This window comes from Dromaius novaehollandiae, chromosome 16 (genome assembly GCF_036370855.1).
Source record: "Dromaius novaehollandiae isolate bDroNov1 chromosome 16, bDroNov1.hap1, whole genome shotgun sequence".
NCBI lineage: Eukaryota > Metazoa > Chordata > Aves > Casuariiformes > Dromaiidae > Dromaius > Dromaius novaehollandiae.
The window spans coordinates 8,475,724-8,499,564 of NC_088113.1; the positions used below are offsets into that span (position 1 = coordinate 8,475,724).

The 23,841-nt window shown below is 39.1% G+C and overlaps 2 protein-coding genes across 2 annotated transcripts in view; both read left to right on the forward strand.

The window, feature by feature from the left end:
- The first annotated feature begins 152 nt into the window (after positions 1 to 152).
- On the forward strand, positions 153 to 5,377 carry LOC112979058 (protein FAM83D-A-like). Its single transcript, XM_026092949.2, has 4 exons — positions 153 to 715; positions 2,352 to 2,519; positions 3,109 to 3,233; positions 3,479 to 5,377. The coding sequence occupies exons 1-4, from the start codon at positions 254 to 256 to the stop codon at positions 3,861 to 3,863; spliced, it is 1,140 nt and encodes a 379-aa protein (XP_025948734.2). The 5' UTR covers positions 153 to 253; the 3' UTR covers positions 3,864 to 5,377.
- Positions 5,378 to 6,360: 983 nt separating this feature from the next.
- Positions 6,361 to 23,841, forward strand: part of DHX35 (DEAH-box helicase 35) — a 35,650-nt gene continuing 18,169 nt past the window's right edge. Inside the window, exons 1-12 of the mRNA XM_026093013.2 lie at positions 6,361 to 6,431; positions 7,920 to 8,053; positions 8,428 to 8,520; positions 9,416 to 9,493; positions 12,856 to 12,960; positions 14,237 to 14,298; positions 14,967 to 15,036; positions 15,639 to 15,698; positions 17,327 to 17,439; positions 19,097 to 19,193; positions 20,307 to 20,465; positions 21,759 to 21,969. Of these exons, the coding sequence (XP_025948798.2) occupies positions 6,392 to 6,431; positions 7,920 to 8,053; positions 8,428 to 8,520; positions 9,416 to 9,493; positions 12,856 to 12,960; positions 14,237 to 14,298; positions 14,967 to 15,036; positions 15,639 to 15,698; positions 17,327 to 17,439; positions 19,097 to 19,193; positions 20,307 to 20,465; positions 21,759 to 21,969 (1,222 nt within the window). The 5' untranslated portion in view covers positions 6,361 to 6,391. The remainder of the gene's footprint in view (positions 6,432 to 7,919; positions 8,054 to 8,427; positions 8,521 to 9,415; positions 9,494 to 12,855; positions 12,961 to 14,236; positions 14,299 to 14,966; positions 15,037 to 15,638; positions 15,699 to 17,326; positions 17,440 to 19,096; positions 19,194 to 20,306; positions 20,466 to 21,758; positions 21,970 to 23,841) is intronic.

A 23,841-nucleotide genomic window follows, 5' to 3' on the forward strand; every position in this document is an offset into this window, starting at 1 on the left:
TGTGTTTACTCCCCCCACTTAATTCCAGGGTTGCTTCTCGGTGCGGAGGGCTCCGCTGCCCGCTGAGGGGCCGGGGCGGAGGAGCCGGCTCCCAGCGGCGGCTCCTTCCCGCTCCTCCCGAGCGGGGCCGAGGGCGGGCGGGAGGCGGGGGCAGAGCCTCCCGCGGCTCCTGCCCGGCTTCAAAGCGCCTATAAAGGCGCTGCGGGCGGCGGCGCGCCGAGCTGGGCCGTGTCGAGCGGGGCGGCGCGGCGCCATGGCCAACGCGTCGCAGTGCCTGGAGGAGGAGGAGGGCGCCGGGCGGTGGCCGCCGCGCTCGCCCGAGCCCTACAGCGAGGCGCAGCGGCTGGCGCTGGAGGAGCTGGTGGCGGGCGGCCCCGCGGCGCTGCGCGCCTTCCTGCGGCGGGAGCAGCTGCCGCCGTTCCTGTCGGAGCCCGAGGTGCAGGCCATCGCGCGGGGCGCCGTGCCGCCCGCCGCCGCCGCGGAGGAGGGCGCGGGCGAGCCCTCGCTCGGCGCCTCGCTGGACGCCTCGTCGCTCACCTACTTCCCCGAGCGCTCGGACGTGGAGCCGCCGGCGCTGGAGCTGGGCTGGCCGGGCTTCGCCAGCGGCGCCTTCCGCGGGCTCACGCGGGTGGAGGCGCACTTCCAGCCGGGCTGCGGCGAGCGCCCCTACGGCTGCAAGGAGGCGGTGCGGCGGCAGATCCGCTCCGCCCGCGAGGTGAGTGCGCGGTGGAGGGCTGGGGAGCCGCGCCGCCCCGCCGCGCTGCCCGTCCTCGCCCGGATTTCGCTCCTGCTTTCAGTTCCCGAATTATATATTTATTTTTTAATAGGTGCGTTTTCTACAAGCGATGCGACGTGCCTGTTAAAACCCGGTGGGGCTCCCCGGGCTCGCCCAGCTCGCTGGCGCCTCGCCGCGCCGGTAGCCTGTCCCGGACGGGCACGGCCGCGATCCCTGGGGCAGCCACCAGCGAGGCTCGGGAGTCGGTGTGCGGGCAGGAGCTGGGCGGGCAGGAGCTGACGCTCACGGAGGGCTTTGCTCAGGGCGCCCGGGCTCCTTTACAGATCCTCACTTGGAATAGCTCGAGAAGCTGGAGAAGTTAGAGAGAAACCTCGGTTTTATCTTGAGCAGAGAGGTGAGGGTTAAAGAGGAGCCAGACACCAATGAGATTTTTCCTTTTTTTTTCTTCATATTTAAAAAGCTTGAAGGATTCTGGACACTTTAACTTCTGGAAATTTTTGCATCTTTCTCTTTGGACAGTGCTTTTGAGGAAAGCGTTTCCTGTTTCCAGGAAAAAAACCCTCACCTCTCGCTTAGCAAATGGACACCTAATTGGTTTGCTAGAGGTAGATCCCAATTTTGGCATATCTCAGTGTGAGGAAGCAACACAGTTACTTTGTAAGGGTTCCGATTTGCATGAGGTGTACTCACCGCCGAAATGTCTGCATGATCAGCTTAGTCCACCTGTTACGCCAAAAGTTAGTGATGTAGTTAAAGAAGACTGATGGCAAAATACTTGTCTTTTTCTGACTCTAAATACTTTTTCTGACTCTGCCTAAATACTTCCTCTATTAGCTCACCTTGTTTTTCGGGGAGCTGTCAAGCTTTGGTAGGTATTGGGACCACACTAGAGGTGGTGCAAAAGGAGGAAATCCTCAGGTTTGAGTAACTTAAATCTTGAGGGTGATATGTAATACTAAAAGAAGGGCTTTAGTACAAGTTTTAATTAAAAATCATGATTGACCCACTGCAGAACAGATGCAAGAAGGTATCACTACTAGGAACGGATGAGGAATGCTGATTTTTGAATAGACACAAGCTATCTTTCCTGTTAATATGCACTGGCAGAATGGCCCTGGTTGGGGATCACATAAATGTGATCATAAAAAAAAAATCTTAAAAAGTATCATCAGGTGTGAGTCATTCAGGTGACATCAAAACTAGGGAAAATAATGTTTAACACCGGTTTCTGTCCATGATAAGTTTGATTATTTATTTATTTATTTAATTATGTAGAGACATGAATAGGTCATAACAGGGAAGGGCTGACTTACATTGTGTATTCTGTACCTCAGCGTACCGTACTCTGTAATCCTCTTTACCAAAATACCATTCTCTTCACAGCAGCTTATTTTAATAAGAGCTATTTTTCCTTTTTCTTTTATGTCTCTTAAATGTTTCAGCAGTTCTGTGAACAGGAGACTATCTCATATTGCACAAGATGTTCCATAACCACCAGAAGAAGAAGGGGGGGGGAAAGCGGGAATGTTTAATTTGCAAGTCAAATTCCTCATGTGCCATCTCCCTTGGGATGCTATGCAAATAGCCTAATGATTTCTTATGAAACTTGTTGCAGATGATTGCCTTGGTTATGGATTCCTTCACAGATACTGATATCTTCAAAGACCTCTTGGAAGCTTGTAGCCAGCGGCAAGTTAAAGTGTATGTTCTTCTAGATCAGTCTTCGTTTTCCCACTTTCTGAAAATGTGCAAAGATCTGGGAGTTGATCTTGAACAGGAGAAGGTAAGCCTTTTAATATTTATAGGAATAGAGGGTTGATCCTATTATGACCGGAAGTCTTGAGCTATCAGAAGAAACTATTTCATGTGCTGCCACACTTAAAAGTAGGTTTTATGTAGCTCTAGCTTTTCCTTGTAAGATTTAACCAATCTTCATAAGACAGTAATATAATAGCTGAAATCTTTTCAGGCATTAATACTAAGTTATTCAATTTGTTGAATAATTGAATTCAAGAAAATGAAGGAGGAATGTCCAGTTCGTAAAAGCATGATTGGGGTTTCTCAGGCTTGCTGAGACGTTGAAGGCTGATGGGGGGGATTCAAGTTCCCAGGTGTTTATGAAGTCCCTCTAAAATTAGGCAGAAAGAATTTTTAGGATCACATTCTGCACAATCAATTTCTGGGTCTGCCCCTTAGTGTATGGTTCCCTCTGCCCATCAAAAATTATCATTTGGTCCCTAGAGAGTGAATCTTCTGCCACAAGGAAGCAACTTTGCTAGTATCAGTGATTATTATTGTTATGTGTTATTCCTTTAAATAATTATCTAAATTTGAAATCCAAGTAACGCCTTCCACATCATTCTTTTCAACAGTTGATGAGAATTCGAAACATCACTGGGAACATGTACTACACAAGGTCAGGTGCCAAAATTGTCGGAAAAGTCTGTGAAAAGTTCATGTTGATTGATGGCATTAGAGTGACAACAGGCTCGTACAGGCAAGTGCCCAATTTCTTCCTGTTCCTTTACGTGATTTCTGTACATGCAAAATAAGTTAGATTGCAAAACTGCTTTTTTAATCAACAGTTTATGTGTAAGATTTGTCCTAAAAAAAGCATACTGCTAATTATTAGGGTTATAAGAACAATCTAACTGAATGTGTTGAAAGAGAATTTTCAGTTAATACTTTAATGTGTATTTTTATTTGAATTGACTCAGAATTTTCTCATTCTTTCTTCTCTAGTTTTACATGGACAGATGGGAAGCTGAACAGCAGTAATATTTTGATTCTGTCAGGCCCTGCAGTTGCACACTTTGACCTGGAATTTCGGACTCTTTATGCACGGTCAAAGCCTGTCAACTTCAAAGACTTATCCAGCTGCAAGAAGAACAAAGTGTTGGACCAGCTGGTCAGGATAACCGTGGCTTCCAGAGACTTTACCAGGGAAAATTTTCTCAGAATGGAGTTTTTGTACCTTAGAGCATTTGTAGGAAATCTAAAAAGGAAGCGAAGCTGGCTGCATGCCTCAAGGGAGGCAGTCTGTGTGCCAAATAACACAGTGCATGCATCTCCTCCGCTGACTAATGGCTCCACAGTTATGAGGCCATACTGGATTGTAGAGAGATGAGTTGCACATTCACTCCATGTGAGAAGCAGAACCTCAGAAACCATGTCCAATGGTCCATGTTCAGTATTGTCTTACAAACCAATGTGTTTGTGAGGGCAGTTGGGAAACAAACTTCAAATTGCGAGAAAGTGATACTGGCATTGTGGTTTCATTTGAAGATCCCTATAATGCAGATCAACAGATGCAACCATAGTCTTGCCTTAGGCTCATAAGTATTTTTGGGTTTTTTTTGTTTGTTTTTAAATCTACTACCTGGAAAGCCATTATTGACTTCTGGTATTCTGTCCGATTTTATTTTTCAACCTATTTTCTTAAACGTTGTACTGGGTTAGCAATATCTTTGCTCAGTAGCTTAAACTTTTTTAAAGAATCTAGATATAGAAATTGTTTAAACATCTTCTAAAGATGGAGGACAGTCTTACTGCTCTAAAATCGGTCTAAGCTTCTTCTTGTGTTCCACAAGCTCCCTGTAAACTGTTTTGTGACACTATACTGTAATGGAGTAACTGAAATGTGCAAACTGGTAGACTGGGTACCAGGCTGGTAGGCCTCAAATTATATGTTCTTCACACAAAGCCATGCAGCTAAGCACAACAAGCTAATATGGCAGGCTAATGAAGCTTTTGCCATGACTGAATTTCAACTTACTCTTTCTTTTTAATTATAAAAATACTTGGATTGTTGAATATCACAATGAATGCAGTATAAATCCTTGAATGCAAGAGGTAACATTACTCAGAATCTACTAAGGCTTCTATCTGAGCCGAATGAGGCCGTTCTCTTGACATTGCTCTGTTTTTTTGGTTTTTTTTTTTTTAATGGCTGCTTCTGGTGTCTGACTGATTTATGGGAAAAGTTGAGTAGATTTGAAATCAGTGCAGAAGCTGCTACTTCTCAAATGCCTTACTCTTGCTGGATAGGCAATAACATAAAAGAACTAGAATAATTCATTTTTAAGGTTTCGTGCAAGTTCAAATGTTTTTTTTTTTGTTTTTAAGTCCTTCCTTTTCTGGAGCAAAAAAAAGCAATGGATAAAAAATCCTCCCCAAATAGTTGCACAGCAATGCACTACAATTGCAATGTTCTACCATAGCAGGAAACCCCTGTTAGCCCAACCACGATGTGGATGTTTAAACTTAGCTGGGGAATTTCATAATGCTAAATGTCAGCAGGACATTGTTAAATTGGATATGTTGTATAGCTTGCCTATCCTATATTACACATTTGAAAACAAGAAATGGTTTTTATGTACAATACTGCAATAAAGTACTAATTAGACTACAACTCATCAGTCCTTTTCTTCTGCATTTACAGTCATGGAAATGCAATAGTTCTGATTTTTCTAATCTGTAAGTGTTCAATAGTGTACAGTTCAACAGTCTTATTCTCGTGTAAAGAATTTTGAAATATGAATTTTTGTGTTTAGGGAAAACAGTTAAAAATAAGAATAAAAAATAGTCTCACTGGTAATGTTATACTCTACAATAAAATGTTTGTGGTGTCTTATTTTCACAGTGATTGTCTGCATATCCTTGTTTCCTCAGATATAACTTTTAACTTTGTTATTCATCTCATTCTTTTAATAAGCAGCTCTTTCCATGTGCCAGCTGTAGTCAAAGTTGCTAATATAGTGATGACGCAAAATGCTGTGGCGAGAGTTGTGGTCATCTGCTTTTGATAGATTTCACCTGAAAAACACATTGAAATATCTAGAATTTTAACAAGGTCCTACCTAGAGACTCAGTATGACAAACAACCGTGGAGGTTTCCATGCTGTGAAGTATTAAGAAAGACGAGAAAGAGTAAGAAGCACAGGAAGTGTGATTAGATTTTCCTGGAGTGAGAATTTTTTCTAGCATTACTAAATTTATTAGAAGCTGCTTATTGCTTTTTATTTTTGTAATACTCCTGCATGTACTTAATTAACTGAAAGTCCAAAATAAATTTGATTCAGTAATAATTTTCATTGGCTGCAATCATTCTGTGGCAGGACTAAGTTTGATCTTTTAACTATTACTGCTACAGTTTTTTCTTCCCAGTCCTTCAGTTTGGTGTGAAGTGCAACAAGTGCGGCGCTCGCATCGTGGTGGTATCATTTATGAAGGTAGAGATCAGCTTCACTCTGTTAATAAGATGAGGATTTTTGGAGACTGAGGTGTTTCAATTCTATTAAATTCTAGCTTCTGCCCCAAGATACAGTACTCGAAAGGAGGATATCTGAAAAGCTCATGATTAACTCGTCATCGATTGAAACGGTATTAAGTGGTAACTTAGCTGCCGTAAGATGAAGGGGAGGCAGGGGGAGGGCAGAGCGCAGCTCTGAAGGGGAGGCAGTGGGAGGGCAGAGCGCAGCTCGACGCCGCCCCAGACGCTTTTCCTCACGGCCGCCCGCCGCGGCAGCGCGACATGGCGCCTCCCCGGCCCGGCACCATGGCAACGGCCGGCGCCTCGCGTCACGTGGCCGTCACGTGACCCCGCCCGGCGGCCCCCTAGGGCGGTGCCGCTTCCTCCCGCCCTCTCACCCCAAGATGGCGGCGCCCGCGGGGCTGGTGAAGTTTTGGAGGCCGGGTGAGGGCTCGCGGGCACCAACTGAAATATGGGAAATTCCGCTTAAACACAATAAAATACATTTTTCTACTGTGGGGGCGGTCACGCACCGGCACAGGCTGCCCGGGCGGGTTGTAGGATCTCTAGCCCCGCCGGCCCCGAGTAGCCTGCTGTAGCTGGCCCTGTCCTGAGCAGGGGCGTTGGATGAGGCCATCTCCGGAGGCCCCTTCCAGCCTCAGCTGTTCCCTGGGTGTGTGATCAGCCCCTCGGGAGCTGGGCAATGTGTGCCTTTCCGCGCAGCGACCCCCATGGGGGAGCTTGCTGTCTCTGGGCTTGATAGTTTTTTTTTTTCCCCTAAATTGGCCACTATACTGTGGCACGCTCTGGTTTGTGAAGCTGTTCCAGGGTCAGGAGTAGCTTAGCATACAGCTTCTTAATCACGTCTCTGGTATAGTAACATATCATAGTGTGTATGTATACAGTATATAGTACATATATAGTATGTATGTGTAATAGGCATATTTGTATAGTAAAATGTTGTTGACATTAATTTGCATGAAGAAAGCATAGAAACCGCCATGAAAGAAAATGAGTGGGTGATGGGAAGCAGCATCTTTTGATTTGTCAAGATGCAAATATTCAAGTCCCTGCTTCTTAAATTCCCATTTGTGCTGGGGAGGAGATAGTTATTGCAACCATTGCTAATCATTCTTAAAGTTGGCCCAGCTTGCCATAAAATTTGTTTGCTGTTCTGAATAGGGCATAACTGTTTTTAAACAGTATTGCGCTGATAAAGTGGAAAGAGCATGAACAGGCAGATCCTACAAAACAAGAGAAATTTGTCTCTTTGCTCTTTCCCAGTTGAATAATATAAGAGGCAGCTGCAAGTGACTTCTATACTAAGACTTCTATATTTCTAGCCTTCTGTATTAAGTCTATTTTTTCCTTCAAGTTCATTTACATGATTCAGCAATTTCAGTTGTCAGTGGTTTTATGGTAACCTGCTGCAGGAGTAAATAACATTTCAGTTACTGAGGAAAATTCAGATCTGAAGTGAGTGGCATATCTCATAAGCAGGCAAGGTTGAATGTTTATACAATTCTTGTCAGTCAAAGAAAGTTCTGCTGTATGTTTTACTGGATAACTTAAAGCCCATGGGCATGCTTCTGAGAAGGTTGTTAAAAATATATTTGAACTGCTATGGAGAAAAACAAGAAAGATCCAAATGCCTTGCTGTATATTTCTTCTACATGGTTGTTTTCTCCTCAGTCTTCCTATGAAAATTTAGATATTCACATTAGATCTTTTTTTAACCAGGACACACATTTCATTTAAAAGGATTTCTTTATTGTTATTAAGTGTCTGTTTTCTTTTTTTTCATTAGAAATGTTAGTCTCTTTATATATGCTGCTATTTGTGATTTCTCCTTGTAAAGAATGTATTTGTTTGGGTTGTGATACACTAGAAGAAAGCCTATTCTTCCTGTTAAAATTAACTTATGTCATCTAGGCACAGGAGGTCCTGGTGTCAGCATCTCAGAGGAGAGGCAGAGTCCTGCTGAGAGTAGTGGTGTAACCGTCGTTTATAATCCTTATGCTTCCCTTTCTATTGAGCAACAAAGACAAAAGCTGCCTGTTTTTAAGGTAGAGAAGTTATTGATATGTTCAGTTTCTTGCATGATGTCTGGCTTTCGTAGGTGTTTCTGAAAAAGCAGTATAGAATCACTTTACAACATAGAATAACAGTTTTGTGACCGTGTTCTCTCTATTTGTTTGAATCAATCTTCCAGTTTGACAACGGTTACCAGCAGATTTTTTTTAATAAACTTTGTAATTTATGTTAATTGCTATGTGGTGTGCACATAGCATTTATAGATTTTTAAGGAGCTGTTTAACTTTTGACAGCAAACTATGTGAAATGAATTTACTGTGTCTGTTCCATCTGTAGATATTGTACTTTTATTTTCTTATTTTTGTGCAAGTTGTTTTTGATACGTAAATGTTATTCTTTCTTTCAGCTAAGAAATCACATACTTTACCTAGTAGAAAACTATCAAACTCTGGTGATTGTTGGGGAAACGGGATGTGGGAAATCAACCCAGATTCCACAGGTCAGTGTGTTTATAACTTGGTAAAATCAGATATTTTCTGAGGGTATTTCAGATGAAATGTTACGCCAGCATCCCAGAACTGCACTGAAGGAATAGAATTTAACTGTACTTAAGTGTGTGACCAGGAGAAGAGAAATGTAAGGCTTCATGTTAGATAGCAGGAGCTGGTATATCTTTAATATAAAGACTTCTTCCTCTACAGTAAAGGACCATACACAACCTATAAGTTTGTGTTGGTATGCATTGTAGTTACTCTGCTAGACTTAGTGTTTTCATTTTTACTACTCTCTCAGGATTATGTTTAAATTTTTGTTGATAATATGTTCCTAAGAAGGAAAGAACTTTCCAGGTATAAATTTCTTAAGTGCTGAGCACTTGAAAATTTTTAGAGTATTACATGTTTTTTGTATTTTTGTAAAATTTTCTCTTTTGTGACAGGAATGAAAAAAAAATCCAAGAATATTTAAAAGTTAGTTTTTGATACCAACTTAAATACTTGCAAGCTAATGATGAATGTCATCTGCTTCACTGTGATCACTGGACTTGTGCTGCTTATATTTTTCTTAAAGAGACAACAAAATAGGGAAAGAAGAGAAAAAGGGAAGTAGTTTGAATAGATGCTTGAGACCCAAAGAACTGCTTTTACCAGGCTTTCTGAACTCTGATGATCTTTTGAGATAGATATTGTAGAATTACGCATTTATTTTATGAAGAATTTCATGAATTATTTTATGAAGAACAAATAATCCATAAACTCTCTAAGTAACTGGTTTGCCTAAAGTCATCCATCAGTTAGTGTCAGAACCAGGAAAAAGTATGGAGTCTGGAGAACCAACACCTTCCTGTAATCACAGGATGACTGATTCATTTTCCACCCCTGCTTATTTGTTTGCAGTATCTAGCAGAAGCTGGCTGGACGGCTGAAGGAAGAGTTGTTGGGGTGACGCAGCCTCGTCGAGTTGCTGCTGTTTCAGTGAGTTTCTCCATGTCTGAATTTTTCCACCTTGTTTAAAACAAAAAATTGTCATTATAACTTTTAGTTCAAATTATTTTTCTGATGATTCTCTCTAGAAATTTGAATTTTTTTGCATTTTTAATAAAAAATGTGCAATATCAGATTGAAGTTTATTATATTAGTTGACTGACTTGGTTGTTGCAGAATTAGTTCATTCACAATTCTTGTTGAATGACAAGAATAATAACTATATGAGCTCCTGAATGAATAGACTTTTCTGCTTATCTTTTTTGCAGATTACTGGTACTAAACACTGAATTCAGCCTGATTAGTAGGTCTTGTCAAAGATGCTAAATGTAGAATAGCAGATGTAGAAGCTTTGAAATAAAATTAAGTTGCATCAGCAGAACTGTGTATAGGAAGTTAGGGCTGTGTGAGAGCGTGAGCTAAGATTGAATCTGGACTAGAATTCTGCTTGTGTGATCCTTAATTTCCTCCATAAAGTAAAGCAATGATGTAAATATAAGCATAGTGGAAGAAGCGTGCATCTTTCTAGCAATTCATATCTAATTTCCATTTTATATATATATCTATACACGCACACATACACACACACACACACACACACACACACACATACATACATACATATATATATATATATATTTTATTTCCCCTTGTAAGAGAAGGGAAAAGAAGGAATGGTAAGTTTATCATGATAAATCTTTGTGCTATGTGTAGTACATCTAGCAGAACCAAGCAGTATCAGCTAGATGTACTATGGGAATGCTGAGGGCAACAGCTTGTTCTTTGTGATAATACTGTGCACAGAGACCACCCAGTGCTTTTTGTTTCCGTAACTGCTACCAAACACTGAACCAGCGGGCTTAAGTTTGTCTGCTGCAGCATTCTCTTTCCACACCAAATTAAGATAATATTTGTTAACCCTCATTTTGTATATAGCCTGTTCTTTATGATGATGTTAAACTGTACCTGCACCACATCGACTTACACCTATGGTAAAAACAAAGTAGTCTGAGCAACGATATATTTTTCTGATTTATCTCATCCAGTATTCTTTGACTAGACCAGGCATGATAGGAAACGCTCTCTAGCAGTGATTTGCATCTTGCGCTTGGGGCAGTCTGCCTGCAGTGTCCTCCCTTCTCTCCTTCGTAGCACATCCAGCTGACAGTACAGTGTTCTGCTGGAGATATTGCATGTACTGCAGTGGCTTCTCATGATAAACTTATTTCTCTTTGCCTTTAAAATATTATTTTTAATGCTAAAAGACAATGATTGCTCAGTTAAAGCTTAGTAGATAGCTACAATGGGATTCTTCTTTGAGAATGTTGCAGACTGCCTGGATGCTGGCTGTTGCAGGGAAATGAGAGAAAAGAGAGAGAGAGTTGACGAATTATTACTTTGACTTGAGTTGAAACTGATTCTTTTTTTTTTTTTATCTTTTCTTTTTCCTTAAATGAGTGTGCTCACTGGCTTTCCCAGTTAGAGTATGGAGGTTGTCAGAAGTGAACAGAAGGAGTTGCAAAGGCATAAAGGGTAGTTCTGAGATTCCTGAACTTCTGTTCAGATTACCCAGGCTGACAATTATCTTGACTAGTTGAACTGAAAGCAAGGGAATGATAAGATTCCAAGTAAAATAATGATTTGTAGCCTTTCAGTATAACGTAGAACATCATTCAAATGGCTGACGATAGGTTGCTGTTGGTAATTTTAATAGGACTAGTGCATTTATATGTGTGTGTGTGTGTGTGTGGTTTTCTAACTGTTTTAAAATGCTTTTAAATGCCTGAATAATTCCATATTTTAGCTTTTTCTTGAGGAGCTATTGGATTACAACTGACCCAGGGTGGCACTGTGCCCAAATTGCTGTTCCTTTTAATTATATTCTGCTGGTGTTGATCTGTTTTTCAAATAAAAAATTCTGCATCCCTTAAAGGACAGTAGCATCTTTAAAAAATACTAGTCAGTCTGACTAAGTTCAGGGACAGATCAGCTTAGTCTCCAGAGTAGTCTTTTTTACATTTTTATAAGCATAAAATTCACTTTAAATTGCAAAAGCCAATAAAGGTTGAGCATTTTATTAAATATAACTGTTTCTTTTAATCTTGTGCATAGTTTCTGACATCAGTTTCCTATAGAGATGGGGGAACTTGGTTTGTTTTGTGCAAGTCACAGAGTAGAGCTTTAAATGTTGATAACACATCTCTGTTGAAAAATAGCATTGCAATGCCAATGGAGTTTAAGTTAGTCTTTAGTCTATTTTAATTGAAGATTAATACCTGAACCTAAGATCAAAAGTTAAATAAAGCAGTAGCCTTTCACTTAACTACTTTTCCCAACTTGTATACATGAATCCCTCTCCCTTTCCCTCACTCAGTTAAGTGTGTGAAGATGGTTTAGTATTTGCTGCAAATAAAAAAAAAAATCTGCCTGAAAGTCCACCATTGACAAAGCTCTTCCCTTTATCCTTCATGATTATTCTGAGAATAGTCTGTTTGAACAGACACAGTTATTGCCACAGACAATAAGTTGCAGGCTCTTTTGCCAAGAAACTCAATTTAGCCCTAGGAATGTTTCATTAAGTTGGTTTTGACCTTCTGTTTATAGAAAACCACAATAGGATGCTCTTCATTCATGTGAACTTTGTAAAAGATAGTTTTATTAATGTTTTGTGGCCAGATGAACTTGGGTTCCTGTATAGTCTGATAAAATACAGTTTACAGATGACTTTATAAGTTAGCATTGTTTATGCGATAGGTTTTTTTCCCCCTCTGTTATTCAGTGGTCTTACTTTGAGCTTTGGTAATGACACTCAAAGTTTTAGGGCTGTTGCAGGAAGAAAAGCTTAGTTGGTAGATACAATTACAAACCAATGCATAGGTCTCAGAATTAAACCAAAAAATTTTCCCGTTTTAAGCATTAAAAATGCAAAGTTACTCAAATAAAGATGCTTTAGTAGAACATCTGTTTTGTATCTTCTCTACTGCAAAGCCTGTTTTGGGTAGGGGGAGGTGAATGGCAATCTATCCTTCCCCAACTTTGTGAGTGCTTTAATGTCTGTCTACTCTACAGAGTACTTACTGCAGAAAGATACCTCTATAGGCTTCTCAAGTAGAAGCAGTCTAAAACAGATTTATTAAAATATACTAAAATGTTTTAAAAATAGTTACCAATTGTACATTCAGTATGCACTGTTGTGTGGAGCAGAATGTTATTGTAGATCAAGAACAAATAGTTCTCTGGCATCAGTAGTTGTGTTCTTGTTTCCATGCTGTTTCTTCTCAGACCAAAATGATGATATAATGAACAAGTAAGCTGTGAGCCATCTCATCTGTTACAATAATCTCTTTTCTTAGGTTGCAGGCCGAGTTGCTGATGAAAGGGGTGCAGTGCTGGGTCATGAAGTTGGATATTGTATTCGGTTTGATGACTGCACAGATCCACAGGCTACAAGAATTAAGGTGAAACTTAAACAATATGTGGGTAGTCTGAAATGATTAGCTGAAACTCTTAAAGCACTTCTGCAAAATTAATGAGAATTTTGTGATGCCCAGTAAAGAGGATATATAGTGTTTCCGTTCTCCAGGTGGGTACACCAAGAGTGTGCTTAAAATGGTTGTGGCTATTGAGACCTTAATAAAATGAATATGCTCTATCTTGCTAGTCTGGCAGCCACCATTTTAAACCTAAAGGAGATGTTCAAGGTTGTTATGGTTAGATGTTGCTACAGCGCTAATAAGACCTGATATGCCACTCAAAGTAATAGTGAAAGGCTTCAGTGAATCAAGGCTAAAGTATCCTCACCACCCTAAAAATAGATTTTAATTAAAAATGCAGATAGAAAATTAACAGACTAGCTGAAAGTGATCTCATGTGGATTAAATAGCAAGCTTTGCAGCTGTTCTTTAGCACAGTGAGCAGTATTCATGTTGTTTGTGTTGTATACAGACAAGAGCTAGCTTTAGCTGCCTTGGAATAGCAATGATGATGACGACTGAGACTTACATAATTTACTTTTGATTTTTCTTCTGAGGCTAGTAGCACTTTTTAAAGTGAAGGAAATGGAGGTGTTTATTAAGTGCAGCTGAAATCTTTTTGCCTTTTTTGAGTGTGATGATTCATCATTTGGGCTTGGAAATTCGGAGGTTTTAATCTTAATCACCCGTTCTTGCCCTCTTCAAGGCCACAGCCCGAGTCCCAGGTCAATAGTAACTATTGTTTGATGGCTACATAAAGCTGGCTTTCTACTGGATAGTAAGAAGAAAATATCAAATTGAAATGTTGTATTTTGTTAAAATGTAAACTTTTTGTGTGTATTGGAGTCCTATGACACTTAGTAAGTACCCTTTCTTGAGAGGGCCAGGACTGGATTAGTGCAGAGAATGGTATCTGTAGAGCAGGTTTGCTCGTGTTACAGACAAGAGTGAAGAAAGAAACTTCAATTGCCCTGTTCCAGTGGTACCAGTCTGTTGTTTTTTCAGTAAGAGAACAGCTCATTCTCAAAAATGCAAAACTGGTTAAGAAAATCACTCTGCTTATCTTCAGGACTAGCACTTGAACGTATCTGTTTGGCTTTCATGCTGAAAGTAGATCATTCCGATAGATCGTAAGAAAATGAAAGGCAAGAAGAAGTTTAGGGAAAAGCCTAAAAAATAACATGGGTAACCAAAACTACCTGTTAGGGGATTTTTATTACTTTTTGAGTTATTTTGCATTTTTATTTGCATTCACTTTTAGTTTCTAACTGATGGTATGCTGGTGAGGGAGATGATGGCTGATCCGTTATTAACAAGATACAGGTAAGGAAACATGGAATAAATGCTTGCTAAAGTATATGGTTGGTAAATGACTAAACTTTTTTTTTCTTTAGACTGAGGTATGGTTGATATAAGTTGAAACTTTGACAATTATTTAGAAGCTTGACTTTTTTTATGTTTTAAAGACTGTTGGTAAATGATTTGGTCATTGCAGCACCAAACCAAGCAGTACTTGGTGCCATGGTTTTAGAACAAGAGATAAACAGGCCTCATGGAATCTGAATCTTTTCATCTACTGAGTTGCACTTTTTCTTTGTCATGCTAATCAAATTAAAAACAAAAGAGCAACAGCAAAAAGCGATTTTATTTCTGGTATCCAGAAAACCTTTCCAGTGTTGTATAGATCCTCCTCCTTCCACCCCTTTCCAATAGCTAGCTTGAAATAAATAATAATAAATATGTATCACAGATACTATTATTTATCCCCCCCCCCCCCCCCCCCACACACACACGCACACTTTGGAAGTGGAACACTTTGCTTCTCTACCTTTTTAAAAAAAAAAAAAAAACCTCCACAGTTTTTTAAATGAATGTAAGCGTTAATAGTCCAGCAGATTTTAAATTGTGGTATTTCATAGCAGACAAGAAGACAGTGATTTCAGTGTCAGCCAGACCATTCCTAAATTCTTATCTGTTTGCTTTATTCACAGTGTCCTTATGCTGGATGAAGCCCATGAAAGGACTCTTTACACAGATATTGCCATTGGCTTATTAAAAAAGGTTTGTTTTTTTCTTAATGTCTTCTGTAATCTTTTACATTTCCTTCCATTCCACTAAACCTCTAGTCCAGGTGGCTGATTAGTGAACCCATTTGAGAGACAGATTTCTGGTTCTGCATTTATCCTAGAGCCTACTGGATGTACTCTACTATTTATTTTCCACATCTGACACTCAGGTTCCTCTAACCCTTTTTCCCCTCCTCTGCCACAGTAATTTCTCCTCTAGTTAGATGACATTAGCAAAAAGGCAGTCTTCATTCTGCTGGTCCTGTGAAGTGATCTGATAGTCTGATAGGCATCCATTGTCAACTTTGAGCCTACTAACAATCTGACTCCTACCAGAAATTAGTCGTAAGCTATAATTATTTCAGGCTAAATAGCACTTGTTCTTTTTTGGCTTTAAAATAAATATATATATATAAAGCTGCACACACAGTCTTTGGGTTGATTGGTCTGGGGTGATACGGGTTCACTGGCTGTCTTGTGGCAATCAAAGTGTTTCTAAAGAGGAATCATTGGTAGTCTGGATGCTTTAAAACTTTGTTTCTGGACTTGTATCTCAAAAACAATTTTTACTCTGTATGTTCTTGCTCTCTATCTTAGGTTCAAAAGAAGCGTGGGGATCTTCGACTGATTGTGGCTTCAGCCACCTTGGATGCAGAGGTACAGCTTAAGGGTTTGGTTTGAAATGAAGTGACTTCGGGTGACAGCTCCACTTCTGTTTATGTACAGCTTGTCCTTTACATTCTGTCCACTTCTTGTGAAGCGTTACTGCTGTTTTGAGTGGTGATGAAGAAAGGGAGGAATGCAGGAAAAGAATCAGCTGTTGTTAAATTGTTCTGTTTGCTTTTTATTTTGTGTTAGTGTAAGTTGTGAAGGTGCATTTAAATATGAATCTGCTTTTCATGTATTTGTGCCTTTTTTTGTCTTACTAGTATTGCATAAAAAAGGTGTTCTCCTGTCTTAAACTGGTCTGAAAAAACCCAGAAAGTCTAAAAAAGGTTTAGCTGTTTTGATGATGGTAATAACTTGAGACAACCACTGACAAGTAAAAGGTGATTAACGAGTTGACTTTTGTTGCAGTGAGCTCTTATTAGTTCCACAGCTGACTTGCAGCCTGTGAGAAGTTAAGCAACTCAGTGAATCATGAATAAACATAAGAAAGCAAGTATCACTCATTAGAAAAATATACATGGCTGATTTAACAGTTAACTTAGCTTTGAATAAGAACAGAAGAAATGCCCTCCTATGTCAGACCAGTGGTTCATCTTGTCCAGTGTTCTGTCTATAGTAGCAGCAGTTGGAGATGCTATGCAGGGAGAGCACATAAGCCTCTCTGCTTTCTGTGGATCTGCTTTATCTGTATTTTTCCTACCTCTGCTATGTCCTTCATGACATAGCACTGGTGATGTAGATGTACTGAGGTTTTCTTCAGCAGCAAATATCAATGTGCCATAAATGTTGATGACAGGCTATACTTGGTGGTACTTATACAACATACAGAATACATAGTAGTGTAAGCTAGCATTACAGTACTCTGTCATTGCAGGATTTTTATCTGTCAGAAGTCTTATATTTTGAAAATCTTGCAGTTAACATGAAGAAATACTAATAATTTTACTCATTAAATTATGGCTCTATATGCACTTTTGTTTAAAGACACTAAGTTTACTATACCTCTTTAATGTGCAGAAAAATAGAGATCCACTGCTTGGGTTCTTATTTTTCATTCTATTGCTATAGAGTATTTAAAATACTTCATGGCAATAAATTTAAATGTATGGAAGGGTCGTGACACAAATCAAATTTAGAGTCAGCTTAACTGACTTTTACAAAGTGAGATCTCTGTTTAGTAAAAGCTGTAAAACTTACTTATTCATCTAAAAATGTCCAAGAATATGCAAGACCTTCCCCAAAACCTTTAAGAGCAATCATTTCTAAGCTCTGCCTAGCTTTGAGTTTGCTACTGCTGGAGAAGATCCAATGAAAAGATTATATATCTGCTTTTTCCAACTATATTAGATGATCTAATTACTTCTTTTCAATCTTTGCTTCTCAAGATAATAAATATGCAAGACAGCCTAATTGTGTTAAATGCCTGAATTCCAACCAGAATGAAAGGCAACAGAATCCAGCTTCAAAACTTTAAAATCAGAACTTCATCAAAATACTGTTAAATTTACAAAGAAGTTATTCAAGTAATACTGATTAGACTTTGTCATGTCTTTATATTTCTCTCTCAATTTTTAGAAGTATCAAACTGAAAGTGTTTGTCTTTGGTTTTAATTCAGAAATTCGGAGATTTCTTTAATCAAAATGAGACCAATGACCCCAGCAAAGATACCAGCGTGATCCTTACTGTGGAGGGGAGAACATTTCCAGTGGACATCTTTTACGTACAGAGGTCTGTTCCTGTTTGATCTCGTAAGTGGTAATTAGGAGAATGTGCGTCAGTGGTATCATTTTGACTAGATAAAAAGCTCAGAAGTTCCCAGAAGAAGGATGAGGAGGTATAATATTTAATTTGGGGAGCATAATCATTCTTTCAAAATATTTTCATAGTTTTGATACCAACAAATTAAGGATACAAATGTATCCTTAATTGTATTGAATCAATCTTCTGGTTTTGTGAGGGGCAGGAGCAGACTTAATTACAGAAGAATGGCTTTGGGACCCTTCCTCCTCTTTTTGCACTGTCCAACTGTATCAGACTTCTAGAGAAGCTCTGCAAGGACTTGATGTCCTTTCTATGCTCTTTCCTTGGAGGGAGCAAGACCAAGCTTTTTTTTTATTCCTTTCTTTTACAGAAGGGATGTGAGCAAACGTGACAGCAGCATCATATTCCCTCCTGTCCACAGAAGGGAAGGAAAAAATTCAGGGGCCTTAGAGGCCTCTCTTTTCTTTTCTTTGCCTTAGAGCTCAGTTTGCACTCTTGCTGAATAGAGAAACATGGGTGGTGAGATAGGTGAATGATCATGGATTATTAGATTATGTATACATTAATTTACCATTATTTCCTTTGGAGGGTACAGGGACATAACTATAGTTAAGAACTAATAAGGAACTACTACTGTTAAGAACTCATAAGGAACTACAAGACAAGCTACATCAAAGGAAAAAGTTGTTCAGACTTAAGTTACAGTGCAGAGATGCATGATACTGGGACTTGAGCTCTCCAACTTCTAAGTCAGCATCACCATTTGTGCTACGTTTGGATTTCCTCTAACAGTTTCCTTCAGTTTCTGACCAAGCCTGATGCTGAACCTGACAATGGCTGCATCATCATGTTCAATATCAGGCTTGGTCGGGAATGGCTTCAGTAGGATGGCTGCCTTGGTCAAACAAACAGGGCAAGTTATGGAACAGATTGGAGGGTCTTTTGGTTTTCCTTCAGTTTCACTTTGAAAGAAATGCATCTAGCCTCTCAGAATCCCCAAAGCTTTTGTGTTTTTATTTATTTATTTATTTGTCTGCATTCTGCAAGTGATTTGTAGCTTTCTGAGAGAGAACAAAGGGAGGATTTGTAAAGGCATCTTTCTCTGTTCTTTAATATTACTGCAGTTTCACAGATGGAAATCATTAGGGCAGGATGCTCAATTCACATTTACATAAACACCTTGGGTTATGTCATTTCACTTTATGTGGAGAGTTGCCATGCTTCATGTACATATTTGGGAGCATGTCCAGAAACCTGTAAATTGATCATTTGAAAGAACAAAATAGTAAGATGTATAAATCCTCATAGTTGCTTTTTTTCTTAAATCAAGCTGATGGTTGTAGCGGGGTTATGCATTTGTAGTAAACACTTTGAATATTTTCTTTAAAAGATAGCATTTTATTAAAAAAAAAAGAGTAGGATATTGCTCATAGCAGCAGAACATATGTAAATAAAACATTTTTTAAGCTTAAAGTGGTGTGAAGGAAACAAATGACTTGCTGAAAGCTGACTCCCAAGGAAGAGGGGAGTCTGTCTTACTGAAGTGAAGAGTCTGTACTTATTTTTCCACTAATGTCTCTGCTTTTTCTTTTTCTTTCTTTCTTTCTTCTCTTCCCCCCCACAGTCCAGTTCCGGATTATATAAAATCAACTGTGGAAACTGCAATGAAAATTCACCAGACGGAAAATGATGGTGATATACTGGTATTTTTAACAGGCCAGGTAGACAAAATTGATACATAGTTTTTGCTTTACAGTATTGTATTGTGGCCTTTTCGAAGCCTTCTTGGCCTCCTGCTTTTCTTAGCTGTTCTTACTTTACTCCCTTTAAAGACAATGACCAACGGGAGTAGAATTGGACCAGTCCCAATGATTTCTAGAGAAACTAACTATGCAGTGGCCTGGATTTCTCAGAGCTAATGTTCAATGGTTAGTAATGGTTTTCTCATTTCGTGCTGTATGCTTTCAGCCTTGCGAACCAGCAGAACAGTGCATGTTTTTTGGTACTAGTCAGACCTACAAGTTACTAAATTGACAGTGAGTCATCATTAGTAGTCAGAGCAAATGGAATTTGTATTTATTAGGCTTAATACCTTAAATCTTTGCCAGAAAAAGAAATTAGAAGGATAAAAACTTACTAGCTCTTCTGCACTATTTGTGCCTGTCAGTTCACTTTGCAGTGCACAAGAACAGCTTATCATTCTTCCAGCAGGAAGCAACCTTCCTTGAATTGCTTCACTAGTATCTTGTATTAAATCCTGTATGTTTCCAAGAGAAATTCTCCATCCCTCATTATTGATTTGACTTTGAAAGAGTGAATTGAGTAACTGATGAGATGATATCTAAAAGTTTTGTTGTCTGTGTTTAAGGGTGAAGTATCTTGGGTGATCTCTGAGATTATATATGAATTCGAACAGCAGATGTTAATGCTGATACTGTCTCATTCTTGATTTAGATACACAACATTCTGCACAATCAAAATAGATTGGCCTCTCATTTTGCTGTCACAGCTTAAGAGATGCACAGGAAAACACTCCTGCTTCCTTCTTATTTAATTTTTTGTTCATTCCTTTCTTGGTGATTTTTCTCATGCATTAGTGGAGTGTGATGCTGTTTCAAATATCAGTGAATATAAATATTTATATAAGTACGTACTTGTATAAATGATTTATATAAGAATGTTATAAAATTGAGGGAGCTGATCAAAAGATCCTGGAGTTTCAAACCACTAAAGTTGTATGAAGATTATTTTGTGGATTTCTTGTATATAGGTGCTAGCTATGTGATACAGATAATCTCTCTCATATTCTGTCTTCTCTTTTGATACGATTCTAGGAGGAAGTGGAAACTGTTGTTTCTATGCTAATAGAACAGGCTCGAGCCCTTTCTCGCACCGGAATGAAAAAACACCTCCGTGTTCTCCCTATGTATGCTGGGCTGCCTTCTGCTGAGCAAATGAAAGTGTTTGAGAGAGTTTCTCGCAGTGTCAGGAAGGTAAGGCTGCCATGTATCATCTGTCTCTGTTTCTACCACCCGGAAGGATGTCTGCTTTTCACAGATTGTATATATGATGTTCACATCATGAAAATATTGCAAACTCCATTTTGGATATAGGCGGATTTTCTGGGTCTCTTAATACTGCCTGTCGCTTTCTAGAATGTGAAACCAGTTCTCCAGCAACATGTTTTTCTGGCTTCACTTTTCATTTTTGTTCAGATCTACATGTCAGTTACAACTCTCCTGTCTACATCATCAACTTTTCAATTTTTAAATGTCTTTTCATGTCCTTGTATTTGTCTGTGTCCAGTTGCACCTCCTTACACTCAGAAGTCCTCTGCTTTCACCTTTTTTTCATTTCTTTTTGTGGTCCAAGGGTCTGATGGAGTTTTCCACTAGTAATGGAAAAGTAGTGACAGAGTGGGTAAATGCTGAATTTTTACCTAAGAAACAAGTTAAAACTTGCTTGCCTTTTGAAGAAAGGTTTGTTCTGACTTCTGCAAGTCTTGTTTGGATGTTTAACCTGACAGAACTATCATATAAGTGGGCATAATTAGTGCTTTCTCCTCAGACAGAGCCTGTGTTGGGCTGAGACACACTGACAGAATTTTTCAGGAGTGATTTATTAGAGTTCTTGCACCTGCTGGGCTCTAAGTAGTAAAATTGTTCATCTGGTGTTGGAGGACATTGAGTGATAGAGAAAATACTACTTTTCTCTCCAGGATATGGCATTAATCAACTAACTTCAAAGATTTACTTTTTTAATTTCAAGTAAAATAGAGGTTAAATTTCCCTGTTTTCTTGCAACAATTGAAAAAATATTTTAAAGGATATATACAGATATATCTTTGCCTGAATACTGATCATTTTGCAATGAACTGAGTGTTCCCCTCCCATTGCCCCACTCCAGTGTTACAAGTAACACTTAAAAATCCAACTGAGAAGCAAAAATAAACTATTCTTAGTTTTCAGTTTGCTGCATGAGAACACTTCATATACAGTCAGATTATGGTTTCTCTGCAAAGACAACCAAGTTTTTCCACTTTTATAAAGAGAGAATAAATTTGAATAAAAGAGTGATGGTGAAACTGTAAAAGCTGGGCTTATTTCGAGTTGACAGCTGTGGCGTGTTCTGTATCTTTTTGTACTCTAGTGTGTGTTTACTGGAACTGTCATATCTAAGCTCTTTCAAGTGGCTTGTATTTGAATCCTGGTGCACTGCTGCTAGGGCCTGATAGTGTTACGGAGATTGGAGAGTTCACAGTGTCCTTGTTGCGTCCATATCTGCAGGTGATCGTAGCCACCAATGTTGCTGAGACCTCTATCACAGTTCATGGAATTGCATTCGTAATTGACTGTGGTTTTGTGAAGCTTCGGGCTTATAATCCAAAAACAGCCATTGAGTGCCTTGTGGTGGTACCAGTATCTAAAGCTTCAGCTAATCAGAGAGCAGGACGTGCAGGCCGGAACCGTTCTGGAAAATGTTATAGACTTTATACAGGTCAGTAATCTGATGATGTGCAGGGTAGGTGAACTTGCCATTGTGTGACTTGCATTTTGTTATACCATATTTTTAGCACTCGATTAAGGAGAACATAACTGCATTTTTTTTCTTTGAGCAGGAAATATAAATTTCCCTTCAGTATTCCTCTGGCTTATTTAGAAATGCGTTGCTCTTGTGTGCTAAGCATTAGAAACTTTTTTATGAAACACAAATGCAAACTGAGTGAGAGAGGTGCTATGAGACAGGCAACAATTGCAAGCCTGTAATGGTAGTGCAACTTTTAGTGGCAAGTCTACTAAATACATTTGTCTTTATAATGCTTTTCCTTTCTGAGCATTTACTTCAATTTGCAATACCCACCTATGATACACTGTAGCATGATTAAAGTCTCCTTTAGATTGCGTGTCTAACAAAGAACTCTTGAAATTCTTCAAATTATTGAGGAAAACTTCCTCCTCGTGTGGTCCCTCTTTCTTAGCAATACGTGCCAATCCCAAATACTTCTCTTGAAATGATAGGGCTGGCACTGTACAAAAATAACTGCTATAAATGAATCTGTCAGCCATCTGGTAATGTTGAGAAAGTTGCAATCCAACTGTCTCTGTTCTCAGCTGTTTCCTTTAATTAGAAAAAGCTTCACAGTAGAGCAGCGCAATTGCTTATATGCCTCAGGTTCCATTTAGTTGTACTGGAGCTTTGACACTTAGAGATCAAGCGTACCTTTTTAAAATGTCTGTGTTCTTACCAGCAGTTGCCATTTTAAATGAAGATAAGATTTATTCTCTAAATTTGTGTCCACTGAAGAATCAAGAGTGGCTGTAGTAGTTCTTGCTTTAAATTTAGCACAAATACTTGTGGACTCTGAGAATCTGCAGACTAAAGCAAATACCTGGTAGGTAGTTGAGATTAATAATTTATAGTCAGGTCTGGGTGATATATTTAAAATATATCTCTGAGAGATGCACTTACATTTCACAGGATTGGTCTCTGGCTATATTGCAGAGCAGTTTTAATTGCCTGTCTGTCGTTTAAAAAAATGTTACCTGTCCTCTCATTGTCTTTTGCACACGTGATCCTTGTACCTTTGAAACAAGACACCTCTTCCCATTCTGATTTGGAGAATTTGGAGAATTTTTCAATATGGTGTTTTGGAATCACATTTGAGAGTTCAGATTTGGCCAGTGGTCTTTTTTTTGGCATGTGAAGTGGTGCTGAGTACCTCCACTTTGGAGGTAGTCATGATGATGTTACATCTGGGGATTAGTCAGTCTTTGCATTTTTAGTGCATCTGATCAGTGTAATCTCTTCCTAGAAATGGTCGTGGGGAGTGTAAGATGTGAAAGTGACTCTTCTGCATTTATTCTTGTCTCGTTTTGAGCAAAGATTATTAGCCAGTGGCAAACCTTGATAGATAGATAGATATACATGCACATGTACATATATGTACGTATATGTATATATTTTTGAGGATTAAGAATACAAGATAGCTAAGTGATATTCATATCCATATCAAACTGCTGTTGCTTTCTGTTTGTCGATGCCTATTTCTATCTTGCCTTGTACCCTCCTGGGTTAACAGTCATTTTGGTGTCTAAATCCCTTGTGCCAGTATCACACACAAAACTTCTAAAGCAAGTATCTTCATGTGTGTCAATACCGTGCATAACTTCTGTTTTTTTTTATGATCTCTGCATTTGTAACAGTAGGTATCTATCCTTTTAGAATGTTAATATCAGATTTCATTGTATGTTGTGTAATACAGCAAGCTTTTAAGTAATTTACCAAGAAACAGTGATTGCACAGAAGTTCTTTCTGTGTCCAAGAACTGGTTTAATGATGAGTACTTTAAGCAATATCTACAAAAAAAAG

Coding starts and splice junctions, on each gene's coding strand:
- LOC112979058 (XM_026092949.2), top strand. CDS start 254: ATGGCCAACGCGTCGCAGTGCCTGGAGGAGGAGGAGGGCGCCGGGCGG. Junction 2,520..3,108: donor TTGATCTTGAACAGGAGAAG/GTAAGCCTTTTA, acceptor TCTTTTCAACAG/TTGATGAGAATTCGAAACAT. Junction 3,234..3,478: donor GTGACAACAGGCTCGTACAG/GCAAGTGCCCAA, acceptor TTTCTTCTCTAG/TTTTACATGGACAGATGGGA.